The sequence below is a fragment of the Budorcas taxicolor genome, chromosome 19, assembly GCF_023091745.1.
Source record: "Budorcas taxicolor isolate Tak-1 chromosome 19, Takin1.1, whole genome shotgun sequence".
Lineage (NCBI taxonomy): Eukaryota > Metazoa > Chordata > Mammalia > Artiodactyla > Bovidae > Budorcas > Budorcas taxicolor.
This window is the reverse complement of record NC_068928.1, coordinates 31,489,630-31,505,612: the sequence shown is the minus strand read 5'-3', so window position 1 is coordinate 31,505,612 and position 15,983 is coordinate 31,489,630. Positions and strand designations below refer to the sequence as shown.

The 15,983-nt window shown below is 44.1% G+C and overlaps 1 protein-coding gene across 1 annotated transcript in view; it reads left to right on the top strand.

The window, feature by feature from the left end:
- HS3ST3A1 (heparan sulfate-glucosamine 3-sulfotransferase 3A1) overlaps positions 1-15,480 on the top strand; it is an 82,055-nt gene extending 66,575 nt beyond the window's left edge. Inside the window, exon 2 of the mRNA XM_052658564.1 lies at positions 14,859-15,480. Within this exon, the coding sequence (XP_052514524.1) occupies positions 14,859-15,480 (622 nt within the window). The remainder of the gene's footprint in view (positions 1-14,858) is intronic.
- The last annotated feature ends 503 nt before the right edge of the window (positions 15,481-15,983 follow it).

Sequence of the window (15,983 nt, the reverse complement as noted above, 5' to 3'; positions counted from 1 at the left end):
GCCTCCCTGTGAGTTGCTTTATTTCGAAAGTCCAGTTCCTGGGGACCCTCAGGCTTGTTTGGAGTCAAAGCTTTGTCTGTCTGCCTTTTTTCTCTGTGATGACCTCTCTGAGGCCTGGTACATCTTCTTTGTGTGCTTAACAGGTCCCTAGACAGAACTATTCACGCATCTAAACATCCTATGCGTCTAAACATTTCCAAAGTGATAAACCAAGCTAATAAACGGTTAAACAAAATATATTCTGTTCTTCTATTTTGATAGAAGAAATATTTGAATTTGAAATACTGCTTAATAACAACAAAACAAAAAACAATGATGCTTAAATCTATTGTTTTTATGTGTCTGAAAGTTTAGGCAAAATACCAGAGGTAACTCGATTTAATTGTTATTGCTCAGTTGGATCTATGGATGGACCAGCGATGTGTGGGTGAGTAATGAATGGAAACACACACACATCATGAGCAATTACATCTTCTGCAGTACAATTCATTTCTCATGCTTCATTCCAGCAAAATACTAATTACATTACCGTCAAGATTTTTATGATAATTTTGTTCTGGTGGCAATAATGACCTAAAGCAGGGGTCGGCAGACATTTTCTGAAAAGGTCAAGATCATAAATAGTTTAGACTTTGCAGGCCATCTGGTCTCTGTCACAAGTACTCAACCTGCCGTCCAAGTTCAGAATCAGCCACAGACTCTTCGTAAGCAAAGGACCTGGCTCTGTGTTCACTATTCGCTACTGAGACAAATAGCTGGATTTGACCCGCAGGCTGCCTGGTCCCTGTTGGAGCCATGATTTTCTCCTGGGCCGCACAGGTGGCAACCTCGTCGATGGAGTGGATCTGTGAACCCTCACTGATCGCTCTCCCGAACTTGGTTTTGTCCGTTTGCCTCACTTGACAATGATACCGTGATTTTGGAGATTGGTCTCATGTCACCAGAGTGAGATTATTTTGGAAGTTCTCTTAGTGAGACAGAACGTAGGTCATTTTTTGCAGCTCAAACCCAGGGAAGCTGATGGCAGGTCCTGATGGCACACTTCAGAAAGAACATCCAGGGAGGCCAGGGCCCCAGACCCTGAAAAATTACAGCTTCACATTGATTTTCCTGCTTTGAACTTTAAAGGCAGGGACTTCTATAGTGTGGGCTTCCCTCGTGGCTTAGAGGGTAAAGCGTCCGCCTGCAATGCGGGAGACCTGGGTTCAATCCCTGAGTAAGGAAGATCCCCTGGAGAAGGAAGTGGCAACCCACTCCAGTACTCTTGCCTGGAAAATCCCATGGACAGAGGCGCCTGGGAGGCTGCAGTCCATGGGGTCGCAAAGAGTCGGACACGACTGAGCGACTTTACTTTTCACTTTCACTTTCTATGGTGTGGCTCAGTGGTAAAGAATCCGCCTGCCCATGGAGGAAACACAGGTTTGATTCCTGGTCTGGGAAGATCCCACATGCCAAGGAGTAACTGAGCCCATGTGTCGTGACCACTGAACCTGTGCTCGAGAGCCCGCATGCCACAACTACTGGGCCCATGTGCTGCAACTCCTGAAGTCCGAGTGCCCTCGTGCTCCGCAACAAGAGAAGTCATTGCAGTGAGAAGCCTGCTCGCCACAACTAGAGAAAGCCCATGCACAGCAGTGGAGACCCCGAGCAGCCAAAAATACATACAGATAAATAAACTTGGCAGGCATATTGCGGAGCACCCTCTCTGTGTCCAGAACCTAACAAACAGAAATCAAGGAAACCAAAACCAACAACAACAAAAAAATGCATCCTTATCCAAATGTAACAAAGAGGCTTTCTAAAATGTCAAGGTTTTTCTCATCCTGCCCTCACGTGTCTCTGCTGCTCTACTGTCCTTAGATTGTCAATTTCAAGCCACGAAAGCACATTTCTTGCCTTATCTGTAGTGGCACGTATGTGAAGGGCTGATAATTCCAGGCTGATGAGAGGATCTGTCTGCAGCCGCACAGAAGCTGACAGCCCTCAGACCAGTCGTTTATAAAAGCCTGTCTGGAGCCAAAATGAGCTGAACTGGGGGTGTGCGTGCCTCTGGCCATGGCTGCAGCCCTGGCTGTGGCTACAGAGTTAGGAGAGCTGCCCCCACCCTCAGCCCCGGCCCTGCCCGCCCCACGAGGAATTCCACATCTCCTCTGGATGGCTGATCTTGGAACATGGTTAAAAGTACCAGATAGGATGAAGAACAGCCCTTCCTTTGATCGAGGCTCATATTTAATGCATCATTCCCGCCTCAAAAGGACCACAAGGGACTTTCCCCTGCAGGGATGAACTTTATTGTTTAGGGAGTTGAAACCCTAGCATGGTCAAACCCAGAGCTCGTTGTATTTCTAGAATTTGAGAAGAATTTTGAATCGTGGAGACAACAGTGAACCAGGGCTCAGGTGAGCAGGGTCTAAGCCAAGTCTTGGGTCTATCTAGCTTTGGGTTTTTTCAGAGGTTCCTGCCTCTGTGAAACCACGAGGCTGGCTCGGGGGGTTGCTTTGAGACTCCCTCTAGTTATCCCTCAGTGATGCTGCCCCCACAAGAGCACAGTCTATCTACTTCCTTTTCTCCAGCTCATATTTTTGGGGGGGGGGGCGGTTTACTGTATATTGGAATATGGTTGGGGGCTTCCCTGGTGATTCAAGAGGTAAAGAATCCGCCTACAATGCAGGAGATGCAGGAGACCTGAGTTCAATCCCTGGGTGAGGAAGATCCCCTGGAGGAGGGCATGGAAACCCACTCCAGTATTTTTACCTGGAGAATCCAGTGAACAGAGGAGCCTGGTGGGCTATAGTCCAGAGGGTCCCAAAGAGACGGACACAACTGACGCAAGTTTGTATGCTTCAGGGCTAAGATATACAGATGCATCTGCATATATCTAAAAGTCTGTATTGACATATAGTTGATTCACAATGTTGTGCTAATTTCTGCGATACAGCAGAGCGACTCAGTTATACAAACGTGTATTCTTTTCCATTATGGTTTATCATGGGTACTGAATACAGTCCCTGTGCTATGCAGCAGGACCTTGCTGTCCATCCACTTGGAGAGATTGTATTTTGACTCTCTTCTTGCAGGCATGTTTCCCCTGGGTTACAGTCCAAAGGGTAGCAAAGAGCTGGACATGACTGACACAACTGAGCACTCAGAGAGTATCGCTGATTTACAATACTGTGTTCATTTCAGGTGTACAGCAAAATGAGTCATATACATATATCTCTTCATTTTCAAATTCTTTTCCCATGTAGGTTATTACAGAATATTGAGTATAGTTCCCCTGTGCTCTACAGTAGGTCCTTGCTGATTATCTATTTTATATATAGTAGGCGTTGGATGTTACTCCCAAACACCTAATTTATCCCTCTTCTCCCAGCCTTTCCCCTTTGGTAGCCGTAAGTTTGTTTTCTATGTCTGTGAGTATGCTTCTGTTTGTAAATAAGTTCATCTGTGTCCTTTTTTTTAGAGTCCACCTATAAGTGATAGCAAATTGTCATTGTCTTTGTCTTTTTCTGACTTTCTTCAGCTTATTCTTGATCTCTCTGTCTTTCTGTAATCTCTCTCTCTCTCTCACACACACACTTCTAAGAGTTTATAAATCTTATTTAGGCTCTAGATCCTAATATAATTTCAGTTTATCTCTGTTTTCTGTCAGTTCAGTTTAGTTCAGTGGCTCAGTCGTGTCCAACTCTTTGCGACCGCATGGACCGCAGCACGCCAGGCTTCCCTGTCCATCACCAACTCCCAGAGCTTGCTCAAACTCACGTCCATCAAGTCAGTGATGCCATCCAACCATCTCATCCTCTGCCGTCCCTTTCTCCTCTTGCCTTCGATCTTTCCCAGCATCAGGTTCTTTTCCAGTGAGTCAGTTCTTTGCAATAACTCCAGCTCCAATACTGTTTTCTATGGTCAGTTTTTTATAACTAGATTTAGAAACGTTAAGACATTTCTGTTGTTCAGTCACTAAATCGTGTCCAACTCCTTGTGACCCCATGGACTGCAGCATGCCAGGCTTCCCTTCGTTTACTGTCTCCCTTAGTGTTGAAACCTGTGCACCTGGACAGAATAATGATCATCCCTTCCTAGCCTGATTCATAAAGAACACCAGATGTCCAGAGATAGACCCACTGTGGACAGGCGGAAAGTCCCTGTCTTTCTCCAGGTCCTCTCTTAGACTCTGGTTGTCTTTATAGATTCTGCCACTATTATTAGGTGGTCTGTTAAGTCTAGCTTTTAATGGGGTTAGGGCTTTCTTTCTGGGTATTCTTTGATATTTTGAGAGGACTTTGGAAGAGGTACATCAGTTCCCAAGAGCCAGACACCGTTTTAAAACAGTTTTGGAGACTTCCCTGGTGTCCAGTGGTTAAGACTTCGTCTTCCAATGCAGGAGTGTGAGTTCAATCCCTGGTCCCGCAGCTGAGATCCTACATGCCTCGCAGCCAAAAAACCAAAACGTAAAACAGGAGCAACGTTGTAACACTCAGTAAAGACTTTGGAAATGGATCACATTAAAAAAAAAACTTTAAAAAGAAATAAAACAGAGTTTAGGATGCTGTAAATGAGGTTAGAAAGGATATTTTCAATCTTATGAACACATGAGTTTCCCAATGAAGTAAACTTAGAAGGAGAAAATAAGAGGGTGGAGCAATGAGCCTTGTAAGATCTGGTCTATTTTTGTATTTCCTGAGTCCATAGATGAGAAAAATTATAGAATTGCTTGGGAAACTCTGAGATCCCACACAGACATCAAGGATTATGGATTGAATGTATGATCCCAGATAACCCTTGCCTCTTCCCCTTCAGGACTGCCCTTCTCCATGACCTGGATCCAGATGTATTTTCTGCCCTTTCATGAGGCTCCCCCACATTATCAACCAAGAATCCTTGACTTCGCTCTCCTCCCCTGCAGTGCCAAGGAACATTGTGTTGCTTTCTTGAAATAAGCTGGTTTCCTTTGTCCATAAGCCCGTGGAGGATGAGAACCATCTCTTTCTGTCTCTCTACTTGATTGTTCAGATGTTTAGAAGGAACACTGGCTTTCAGGGCACTGGGAAATGTATCTGCCTTTAAGTCTGATGCTTGGATATCTCGACGACAGTTTGCTTATCAGATTTGCACATCGAGATTCGATCATTGTGGGAGCCGGTTCCAAAACCATACATCTTCCTTTTCTACAGAAGCCAACTCAAAAAAATCAGCAAGAGGGAGTTTTCTTTCCAGCCTCAGAAGGCACGTTTGGAGTGGAGGTCCCACATAATGCCAGCAGGAAAAGAAATATTGCCATAGCTGCCCTTGGCCCGGGGGACGCGGGCCCAGCGGCACGGGGGTTACTCTGCTTCCTCTGCTCCTGGCTCACGCCATCGGGGGTCCCCTGGGAACCACCTTCACTCCATTGCCATGAAAAGAGCATGTTTTCCCTAGAATTTCCTGCTGCCGGAGGTTTCCAGAAACAGACACACAGTTCTGTTTGGTTGCAGAGACTAAAAGGGGAAAAAAATGTATGTGTACATGGGCCAGATTTATTTATTTCTCAAGGTAAATTACCTTTGCCTTACAACTCAGGTCCTTCTCCTACAGAAGAAAGCCTTTGAAAAACAGGCAGTGTCTGCAACCTGTTCACAAGATTCCAGGCAGAATGATTCACGCTCTTGAGATGGATAGGGAAGTAGTGCCTGTAATATTCCCTCATTGTGACTTAAGGTCAGCAATGGATCTGCCATCTGCCAACAGACCCCTGCCCAGGTTGGCTGCCCAGGTCCAGGAAGGTGGAAGGAGTGTGTGCTTCGGGGCAGAATGGACCTGGATTTTCATTCTGTCCCTTTCACTCATTACTGTCTGTCTTTGGACAACTCCTGTTACCTCTCTGATCCCATTTCCTCCTCTGAGAAATTACACCAGTAATTCTAGCTTTTCACTGTTGTGAGTTGCAAGAAAGAATATATTTTGGTCTACAGTAAATGCTAAGTATGGGTTCCTTTGCTTCTGTCTTTATCATATTCTTCCTAAGACACTTGGAATTGAATTCTTGACTGTTCTGTGCCTGTTATTGGTCTGTTATTGGTAATTCCTGACTGTCCTTTTCTGTGGATCTGACTTTCTAGCGGTGACATCTTGTTTTGCTGTTTTGGCCACAGAGGATGAGAGGTGCAGAGATGGGTTTCCCTTGGTTCCCAGGGTTTGGTCCCTGGTCAGGGAACTAAGATTTCACATGCTTCATGGTACGGCCAAAAAAAGAGAAAAGCAGGTAGAGAGGTGGGTCTCCTTTGTCCCTGTCTTCCTGAAGGCAGCAAGATTACTCAGCTGGTGGATGGACTGGTTGGTCTTTCTGCTGCCTCCAGGCACCAGGGAGATGCGAGGACAGCCTCCATCTGAACCAGCCTCGGCACTTTGCCTTGGTGTCTGTTACTGGAGCTGCATTCTCTTCAACCTCATTGATTCTGAAATCAATTCTGTTGATGCCAAGTTGCCCTGCTTAATGATTTGCAAAAATCTTTTTATTTGATTGGTAGTCACACTTCAGAAGAGATCAGCAAGTGCGAGGCTGGGCGGAACTTTCAATCTGACAGGTTACTAATGAGTTGAAGCCCTGAACATACATGGAACCTTAGAGCTGGGATGGCCTCTGAGACATGGGAGACGGTGGTCTTATTTTGCTGATGAAGAAACCAAGGCCCAGAGAAGTTAAGTGATCCACTTAAGGTCACATAGCTTTTAACATCAGAATCCACACTTCTACTCCCAGTTTTGAGTTTCCTATGAAACTCCATTTTCTTCATGGAGATGTATGATCCATCTGAGCCATGTTTTAGGATAAAAGCAATCATGTGTTGTCTTTTGACTCCATTAGAATTCTTAGGCAGAAATCTTTTTTTTTCTCATATGAAAGATTCTTTAGTATCTTCTATCTATTCATTATATAAATTAAGTGATGTATTTCTTCCATTAGTTATTTTTTAAATAAAAATGAGTGTAGCAATGGTCTCATTTTTTAAAGTTTTTTTTAGTATAGCCAATTAACAAACAATATTGTGACAGTTTCAGGTGACCCTCAAAGGGACTCAGCCATCCATACACATGCATTCTCCCCTAAACCCTCCCATCCAGGAGGCCACATAACATTGAGCAGAGTTCCTTTTGCTATGCAGCACAACTGCTTTTTTTTTTTTTTTTTGCTATCTGTTTGGGGGGCTTTTTAAAAGTAAAGTTTCTATCATTTTCCACCTGTAAAACTTTGGGATCTTCCTTGAAAACATCGCCTCTGTTCGTTCCATAAGTCAGTTGTGTGGCCCCCTACGTCCCCCCATCAGTATTCCTCCCTTTCTCACCACCTTTTCCTTCCTCATTATCAGACCCTAACCCAGGTCCTCAGCTCCTCAAGCTGGGATCACACTGGAAGAGCCTCCCCAGATATATCTAACTACCTGCAGGGCTTTCCTGATCCATCCTGACTTGTACGCTGACTCAGATTTAATCTCTCACTGACGTTAATCACACCCTCCCCTTTTCAGTCTAATTTCACGCAGCTCCCCTGTTTCAAACAGACAAATTCCTTCATCTGTGTTCAATTTGGGCCTTTCAGCCTCTTCACAGCCACCCTATGGGGTAACTTTCTCACGTTTTCTGGGTCTGCATCCATCGAACTGGCTCCATCCAAGTCACCTTCTGCATGTCCTTTTCCTATCGCTCTTGTCTGCTGACTTTTCTCTCATCCTGTGCGACAGGGATAACCTGGCCACGGGCACTGGGAGGACCATCCATCCTCTCCCATAGACAACCATGGTAGCTTGGACCTGCTGCTTCTCCTGCCTAAATCTCAGTTTCTTCCTCCGAAAAACTGGAGCATAATGTCTAGCTTATCTTACGGGAGAAAACCATTGATAAATGTTTTGCAAGCATACCACATTCTTCAGCTATCTCTGTGCTTGCGTCCACACTGTAGAGACACATCCTCCGTGACACTGTGAACTCCGAGGTGCTTATAAGTGCTGGGAGAATCTCATCTGGGACAGAGGCAAGGCAGCTCCTGTTCTGATAACTTACCCGGGGTGAGGGGCAAGGGGTCCCTGGGAGGACCACTGGTTCCTAGAGATGGGAGCTCAAACCTTGTCCCTTTATTTACTGAACTTCCACAAATTGGAGATGTAGTTGGTTTAGCAAATGCCCTTCTTTGTAAATTATTTACTTATTTTTGGCTGTGCTGGGTCTTCACTGCTGACGGGCTTTTCTCTAGTTGCAGCGAGCGGGGGCTACTCTCTAGTTGCAATGCATGGACTTCTCATTACAGTGGCTTCTCTTATTGTGGAGCACGGGCTCCAGGGTACAGGCCGCAGTAGTTGGATGAGGGATCTTCCCAGACCAGGGACTGAAGCCCTGTCATCTGCATTGGCAGGCAGATTCTTTACCACTGAGCCACCAAGGAAGTCTCGCAAATGCCCTTCTTGAAATCCATGTGTTCCTTGGAGAATTGTAGAAAATTGGTCCATTTATTTTTATATGTGCTGTAAGTTTTTAACCATTCAGTGAAGGACTCAGATCCTAGGATCTGACTCGGTGATGTTTCACAGGGTGGGTACACTCATGTCGCCAGCACCCAGATCCTGCACTGGGGTATTCCTGATGTTCCAGAAGCCCCTGTGGCCTCTTTCAGTCACTAATCCTGCCCCTGCCCCCCTACCAAAGGCAAACAGCTGAGCTGACATCTAACACTAGAGGTGGGTTTTGCCTGTTTTTGAGCTTTTTGTAGGAGAACTCATCTAGTGTATACGTTTTTGTAACTGGCCGTCTGATTCATCTCTATCGATACAATGTGATATCTTTGTCTTCTGGGTGAGTTCTTTTTTTTAAAAGAAATAAGGCTAAAATAGACATAATATTTGCCATCTTAGCTATTTTTAACTGACCATTTTAACTGACCGTTTCCCAGGTCAGTAGCAGTAAGTACATTTACATTGCTAAGTGATCACTCTCCTGAACTCTTTTCATCTTGCAAAACTAAAATCCCCATCAAATACAAACTCCCCCTCCCCCTGCCCCCAGCCCTGGCAATCACTATTGTACTTTGTCTCTGTGAATTCAGCTCCTCTAGGAACCTCACACAAGTGGGATCACTCAGTCTGTATCCTTCTGAGCCTGGCTTATTTCAGTCAGCATAAAGGCCTCAAGGCCCATCCATATTGCAGCAGGTGTCAGAATTTTGTTCCCTTTTTAAGGCTGCATAATATTCCACAGTATGGCTAGATCATGTTTTGTCTGCCCATTCAGCCTTCTGTGGACACTTGTGTTGCTTCTACTCTTTGGCTATGGTGAATTCTTCTTTTTTTCTTTGGGGACAAAGAACAAAAGTGTGCCACGCACCTGGTAATAATTCTTCATTTGCTTGTGAAACTCCTTCTTGTGAAACTCCTTCTTCTCCTTGACATCTTCAGGAGAAAACAAATAAGCATCTCTAATTTTTCTTTATAATTCTAGTTTCTACCCCTTTATCCTACCCATTTCTACTATAAAATGCCTCCAAATTATTTTCACTCCTGCAAAGTGAATGGAATAGCCAATCCTGTTTGCCTGGACATTAAGGCATCCTAGGACCCACCCTGTATGCAGAGTACATCATGAGAAATGCTGGGCTGGAAGAAACACAAGCTGGAATCAAGATTGCTGGGAGAAATATCAATAACCTCAGATATGCAGATGATACCACCCTTATGGCAGAAAGTGAAGAGGAACTAAAAAGCTCTTGATGAAAGTGAAAGAGGAGAGTGAAAAAGTTGGCTTAAAGCTCAACCTTCAGAAAACGAAGATCATGGCATCTGGTCCATCACTTCATGGGAAATAGATGGGGAAACAGCATCAAACTTTATTTTTTTGGGCTCCAAAATCACTGCAGATGGTGACTGCAGCCATGAAATTAAAAGACGCTTACTCCTTGGAAGAAAAGTTATGACCAACCTAGATAGCATATTCAAAAGCAGAGACATTACTTTGCCAACTAAGGTCCGTCTAGTCAAGGCTATGGTTTTTCCAGTGGTCGTGTATGGATGTGAGAGTTGGACTGTAAAGAAAGCTGAGCACCGACGAATTGCTGCTTTTGAACTGTGATGTTGGAGAAGACTCTTGAGAGTCCCTTGGACTGCAAGGAGATCCAATCAATCCATTCTGAAGGAGGTCAACCCTGGGATTTCTTTGGAAGGAATGATGCTAAAGCTGAAACTCCAGTACTTTGGCCACCTCATGCGAAGAGTTGACTCATTGGAAAAGACTTAGATGCCGAGAGGGATTGGGGGCAGGAGGAAAAGGGGACGACAGAGGATGAGATGGCTGGATGGCATCACTGACTCGATGGACATGAATCTGAGTGAACTCCAGGAGTTGGTGATGAACAGGGAGGCCTGGCATGCTGCGATTCATGGGGTCGCAAAGAGTCGGACATGACTGAGTGACTGAACTGAACTGAACTGAACTGAGGACCCACCCTGTCCATTATTCACTGGAATTTCTTACCCTGTACCCCAGCTTGTCTGGTCTTTAGACAAACCCACATGTCTTCTCATTGCACTCACCTCTCTGCTCCCCTCACTTGCCCAGTGTTTCTGAGAAGCTCTCATCATGCTTGAGTGGCTCTTGTATTGTGTGTCCCAGGCTGAGCCCTGATCCAGAACAGTCATAGTACATGCTTCACTTGGGTAAGGAAGGAAGATGTCTAAATTCACTTAAACACTTTGAAATACTATATTCCAACATATATGTGCATTTTGCTTTGTGTGATAAAGGAGCTCTTTTCTGAGCATTAAAATTCAAGTTGCAATATGAAAACAAATCTAAGAATTTAAAAGGGAGATGGCTATTTAAAGAATTCTGAAATGAGTCCTTTTACAAAGCAACAATTCTCTGCAATATAAGCCTCATCAAGGATTTACTTGCACTTGCATTTCTTCCTTTATGAAGAAAGTAGGTGGCCGGCAGCCCCTGGTTCCCTCGGACTCCCCATCCCGTCCGCCTTCCTCATCTTGAAGATGACAGTAATTAATGTGTTTTTCCTCTGAAATTCTATTTTAGCTGTTTCCTCTTCAAACTCCTCCTACTTTGGATAGCTCTTTTTCCTACCCTATCAAGATAATTTAAAATAGCATTTCTGTTTTTCAGGGATATGGATAATATTTCCTCTGGGCTGGCACAATCTATGACTGTAATCTCTGCTGACAGGCCGCTGGGGAGTCTCCTTCTCCCCGGGGCCGGAGGGCAGGAAGGCTGAGATTGCCCACCAGCAGCTCCCATCTGAAGGGTGTTATCTCTATTCTACTGGCAAAATATGAGGTCGAGTGGTTAAAAGTCAGAGATGATAGGAAAGGAGGCGAGAATGCTGACTCTTAAAAAAAATCATGGACTACTCCTCCTTATCATTTCAGTGGTGTCTGATGTGTGCTTTTTTACAGTCCAGAACTTTTTCACACATTTGATCCAATTTTCTTCCCTGAGATAGTCCAACAGTTTCTGTATAGATCTCCTGGCTCATCTTATAAAAGTGTAACTTAGCTTCCAAAGCAGGTTGGTCTAGCCGACTTCTCAGCTCCATGAAGGGGAATATATGTGTGTGTATGTGTGTGTGTGTTGTTGTTGTTGTTGTTGTCGTCATTGTTTAGTTGTTGAGTCTTGTCCAACTCTTTTGTGACCCTATGGGCTGTAGCCCTCCAGTCTTTTCTGTCCATGGGCTTTCCCAGGCGAGAATACTGGAGTGGGCTGCCCTTCCCCTCTCCAGGGGATCTTCCTGACCCAGGGATTGAACCCAAATCTCCTGCATTACAGGCAGATTCTTTACTGCTGAGCCTTGACGGAAGCCCATATGTGTGTGTATATATGTGACGAATCCACAGATTTTGTCACTGTGAATATGTATACATACACACGTACACAGTGACAAAATCTGGATTTTGTGTGGCCCCAGCATTACACAGGCAGTTGACCGTCTGTGTCTCCCTTGTGTCAACACAGACCTCCCTGGTCTTTGCTTTTTCTTACCCAGACCTTCGGCTGTGCCTAAGAAATGGGGGATGGGGGCACAGTTAAAAGTTCTGAAAAAGGAATTGCAGATTTCTTAAATCAACAAGGAAAAAAGCAACGGGAATCAGATATCTAATTATCATTTCTCCTCCAAAAGAAAAGTAAAGATAAGCTGACTAGAATATCAAAGAAAGCAAATGGTGAGGAGATCTGTATCACTAAACTAAGCCAGCATCAGTGGCTTATTGCCACGAATGTTGAAGAATTTGTGCCAGGTATAAATGCACATGGCAACAGATTGTTTGTGAAGCAATTGACATGATGTCTGAGATAAACGTCAAAGTAATTCATTTGGGGTGATGGGGGAGTTGACACAGAGGGTTAGGAAGGAAATGAAATTGGCAGTCAGTTGCTTTTTGAAGTTGGATGTAAGTTATGTGAGATGTATGTTATAGTACTGTCTACTTTGGGGTATATTTGAAATTTTTCATAATATACAATTAGCAAGTATACAAGAGGAATAAAATTACAGGAAATCGAACAAAAGCAGACTCATGTAACACAGTGCATTTTTTATTACAAAGGTAACATAGAAATTAATAATAAAATTATGAATGAAACCAGCAAGTCAACCATCAGAATTTAATAAAAGTAAAAGCAATTCTAATGCCTGGACCAAAAGGGAAAAGTATCAAGTGCAATTACTAAATATTTGTGAAGTTATGCAAATGGCCAACAGTACATGTTGAAGTTTGGGGAATCTGATCAAGTCTGTGCTTAAAGGGAAAATAGTAGCTTCAAAATGTTTTTACTACTTGAGATGACTAAACATTCAGTTAATTAAATTGGAAGAGCAAAGCATGAATAGAAAAATAATAAATGTCATTAAAAAAGTAAAATGCAAATAAGTAAATTTGAAAAGTCATCTACCAAACTAGAAAGAAAGAAGGAAAAAACTCCACAAAATTATAGTTGAGACAGGGCATAAAACTGCAACTACTCAACTGGGTGATTTTTAGAAAAATATTAATTGACAAAATTCACCGAAGATGAAGCAGATCATTACAAAAAAACAGTAACCACAGAAGAAACTGTAAATGTATTTGAAGATTCTAGTCCCTTTCTTATCCTCAACCCCCAAAAGCACCAGTATTAGATGACTTGGGGCTTCCCAGGTGGCGCTAGTGGTAAAGAACCTGCCTGCCAGTGCATGAGACACAAGATTTGATCCCTGGATCAGGAAGATCCCAGGGATCCAGGATTCTCGCCTGGAAAATCCCCTGGACAGAGCAGCCTGGTGGGCTACAGTCCATGGGGTCACAAAAGAGTTGGACATGACTTAGCCACTAAACAACAACATACAGATACATATTTCAAATCTATGATAAATAGTGGATTTAATGGCAGTACACTTTTCAAAAAATACATAGATTTTATTTCACCTGCTTGTACTTTTGGACTGGCTCTGAAACCCATCCTTTCTTATGCTTGAACTAGGTAGCAATCTCTCCAACAGGACTCCAACAAGAATTTTTTTTTCCCCCACATGACAAGTGATTCTAACATTTGTCAGGAAGAATAAACAGACAAGAATCATCAAGAATGTTTTGAACAACAGAGTCAGAATTTACTTTGATGTACATTAAAATATATTACTATAACATGATAGTAACAACATGACAATAGAGAGACCATGATATTTAAACTATTGTAACAGTGGCATTTCAAATTATTAGATGATAAAAGATGGATTATTTAATAAGTCTTGTTTGTTATAGGAAAGTTCAGAAATTATAAAGAGAAATATTTTGTGTACTACACAGTGATATTATGTTGATTATAATTTATTTGTTTATAAGAAAACCACAAAAAGGGCTCAGGGTATTTTAACACCATCTCACTGCTGTATAATTGTGTTTATTACAATATTCTAATTCACCTAAAAGAGTTTGAGTAAGATTATTTTCTTACAGCCTTGTGGATTGATGATTATAAAAAAAATTACATTGCACTTATTTTGTGCCAGGCACTTTTCTAACCTATCGAGGTATATTAATACCTTTAATATTATACAACACCACAACAGCCGTAGGAGGTCAAAATAGTATTATTATTTCCCGTAAAGTACATCCACGAGGATCTAGGGGCGCAGAGTATCTGTGCAGCTTCTCCGAGGCCACAGTCACATACCTAGTAAGGGGAGCGATTGGTACCTCAACTCAGGCCGCCTGGCTCTGGGTGCCTAAGACTCTTGCTCTCCTAGAAAGAAGCTCACAGAGCCCATTTGGGGAAGGCACTCAGGCTCCAGGCTCTAATGTGCCTTTCTGCTCCACCCAGGGACCTGAGGTTCTCACGTCAGATGTTCAGGACCCTCTAAAAGCTGGATGCGGCAGAAAGTAAGGGAGAGGTGACACCAGGAGAGGATCTCAGAGAAGGTCGATTCCTACTCCTTGTACTCTGAACTAAGGTGCCTTCACATCTTAGGTGGAAAGAGAATATCTGACCTCCAAGCTTCAGAGGGACCTTCCTGTATCTCTCAGCTCTGAAATTCGGCTTGCTTTTTTTCATGTTTCTACAACTGTCATTAGATGGAGCCAGGATTAAAAGTGTTGACATTGCAGCTTGATGCTCTGTGATGACCTAGAGGGGTAGGATGGGGCCGATGGGTGCGATAAAGGGGTGGGTGGAGGGAGTGGGTATGTGTATATCTATAGCTGATTCACGTTGTTGTACACTAGGAATTTACACAACATTGTATAGCAATTAACCTCCCATTAACAATCAATTTTTAAATAAGTGTTGACTTGGAGACGTGTGGCCGAAAAGCTGTGACCTCTGACCCGCCCTGGTCTGTTTGCTCCGCACAGGGACCTGATGCCGAGGACCCTGGAGGGCCAGATCACCATGGAGAAGACCCCCAGCTACTTCGTGACGCGCGAGGCGCCCGCGCGCATCTCGGCCATGTCCAAGGACACCAGGCTCCTGGTGGTGGTCCGGGACCCGGTGACGCGGGCCGTGTCGGACTACACGCAGACGCTCTCCAAGCGGCCCGACATCCCCAGCTTCGAGAGCCTGGCCTTCCGGAACCGCTCGGCGGGCCTGGTGGACCGCTCGTGGAGCGCCATCCAGATCGGCCTGTACGCCGAGCACCTGGAGCGCTGGCTGAGCCACTTCCCCGCCCGCCAGATGCTCTTCGTGAGCGGCGAGCGCCTGGTGCGCGACCCGGCCGGCGAGCTGGGCCGCGTGCAGGACTTCCTGGGCCTCAAGCGCATCATCTCGGACAAGCACTTCTACTTCAACCAGACCAAGGGCTTCCCCTGCCTCAAGAAGGCGGAGGGCAGCGGCCGCCCCCACTGCCTGGGCAAGACCAAGGGCAGACCCCACCCCGAGATCGACGCGCAGGTGCTGCGGCAGCTGCGGGATTTCTACCGGCCCTTCAACCGCAAGTTCTACCAGATGACGGGCCACGACTTCGGCTGGGACGGGTGAACTTATAATTTAAAAAGAAAAAGAAAATATCAGAAGATAATATATTTTTTTACCAATCGGTAGAGAAAAAGCAGTTTAATATTTGCCCTGCCGATATTTTGTTTCAGTATTTTTTTTTTCCATGAATGTTAAAGAGATTGTTCTCCTCTCCACCCTCATTGGCATGAACAACCAACCGCAAAGGTTTCGATAAAAAAGGAAACCTGCACGAATCTCCATTTTCCATCTTTATTTTATGTTTTAGGTGCACAGTTATGAAGTATGAGTGTCAGTTACCATTAAAACTTTCAAGAAATTCCTGAGAGTATAGCTCACTCTCTTTTTTAACACAGCCCAGATAAAACTGATATCTCTCCTGATGTTTTTCTCCCTTTAATTTTGTTCCTCTGCCACTTTTTCTTAAACCTTTTCCTGATTAATAATTCTGTATGGTTACCCATCACTTCTCGGATATCACAGTGTTTTCAACTACATCTTTCTTGATCCTTATACTCAGCTGTGAT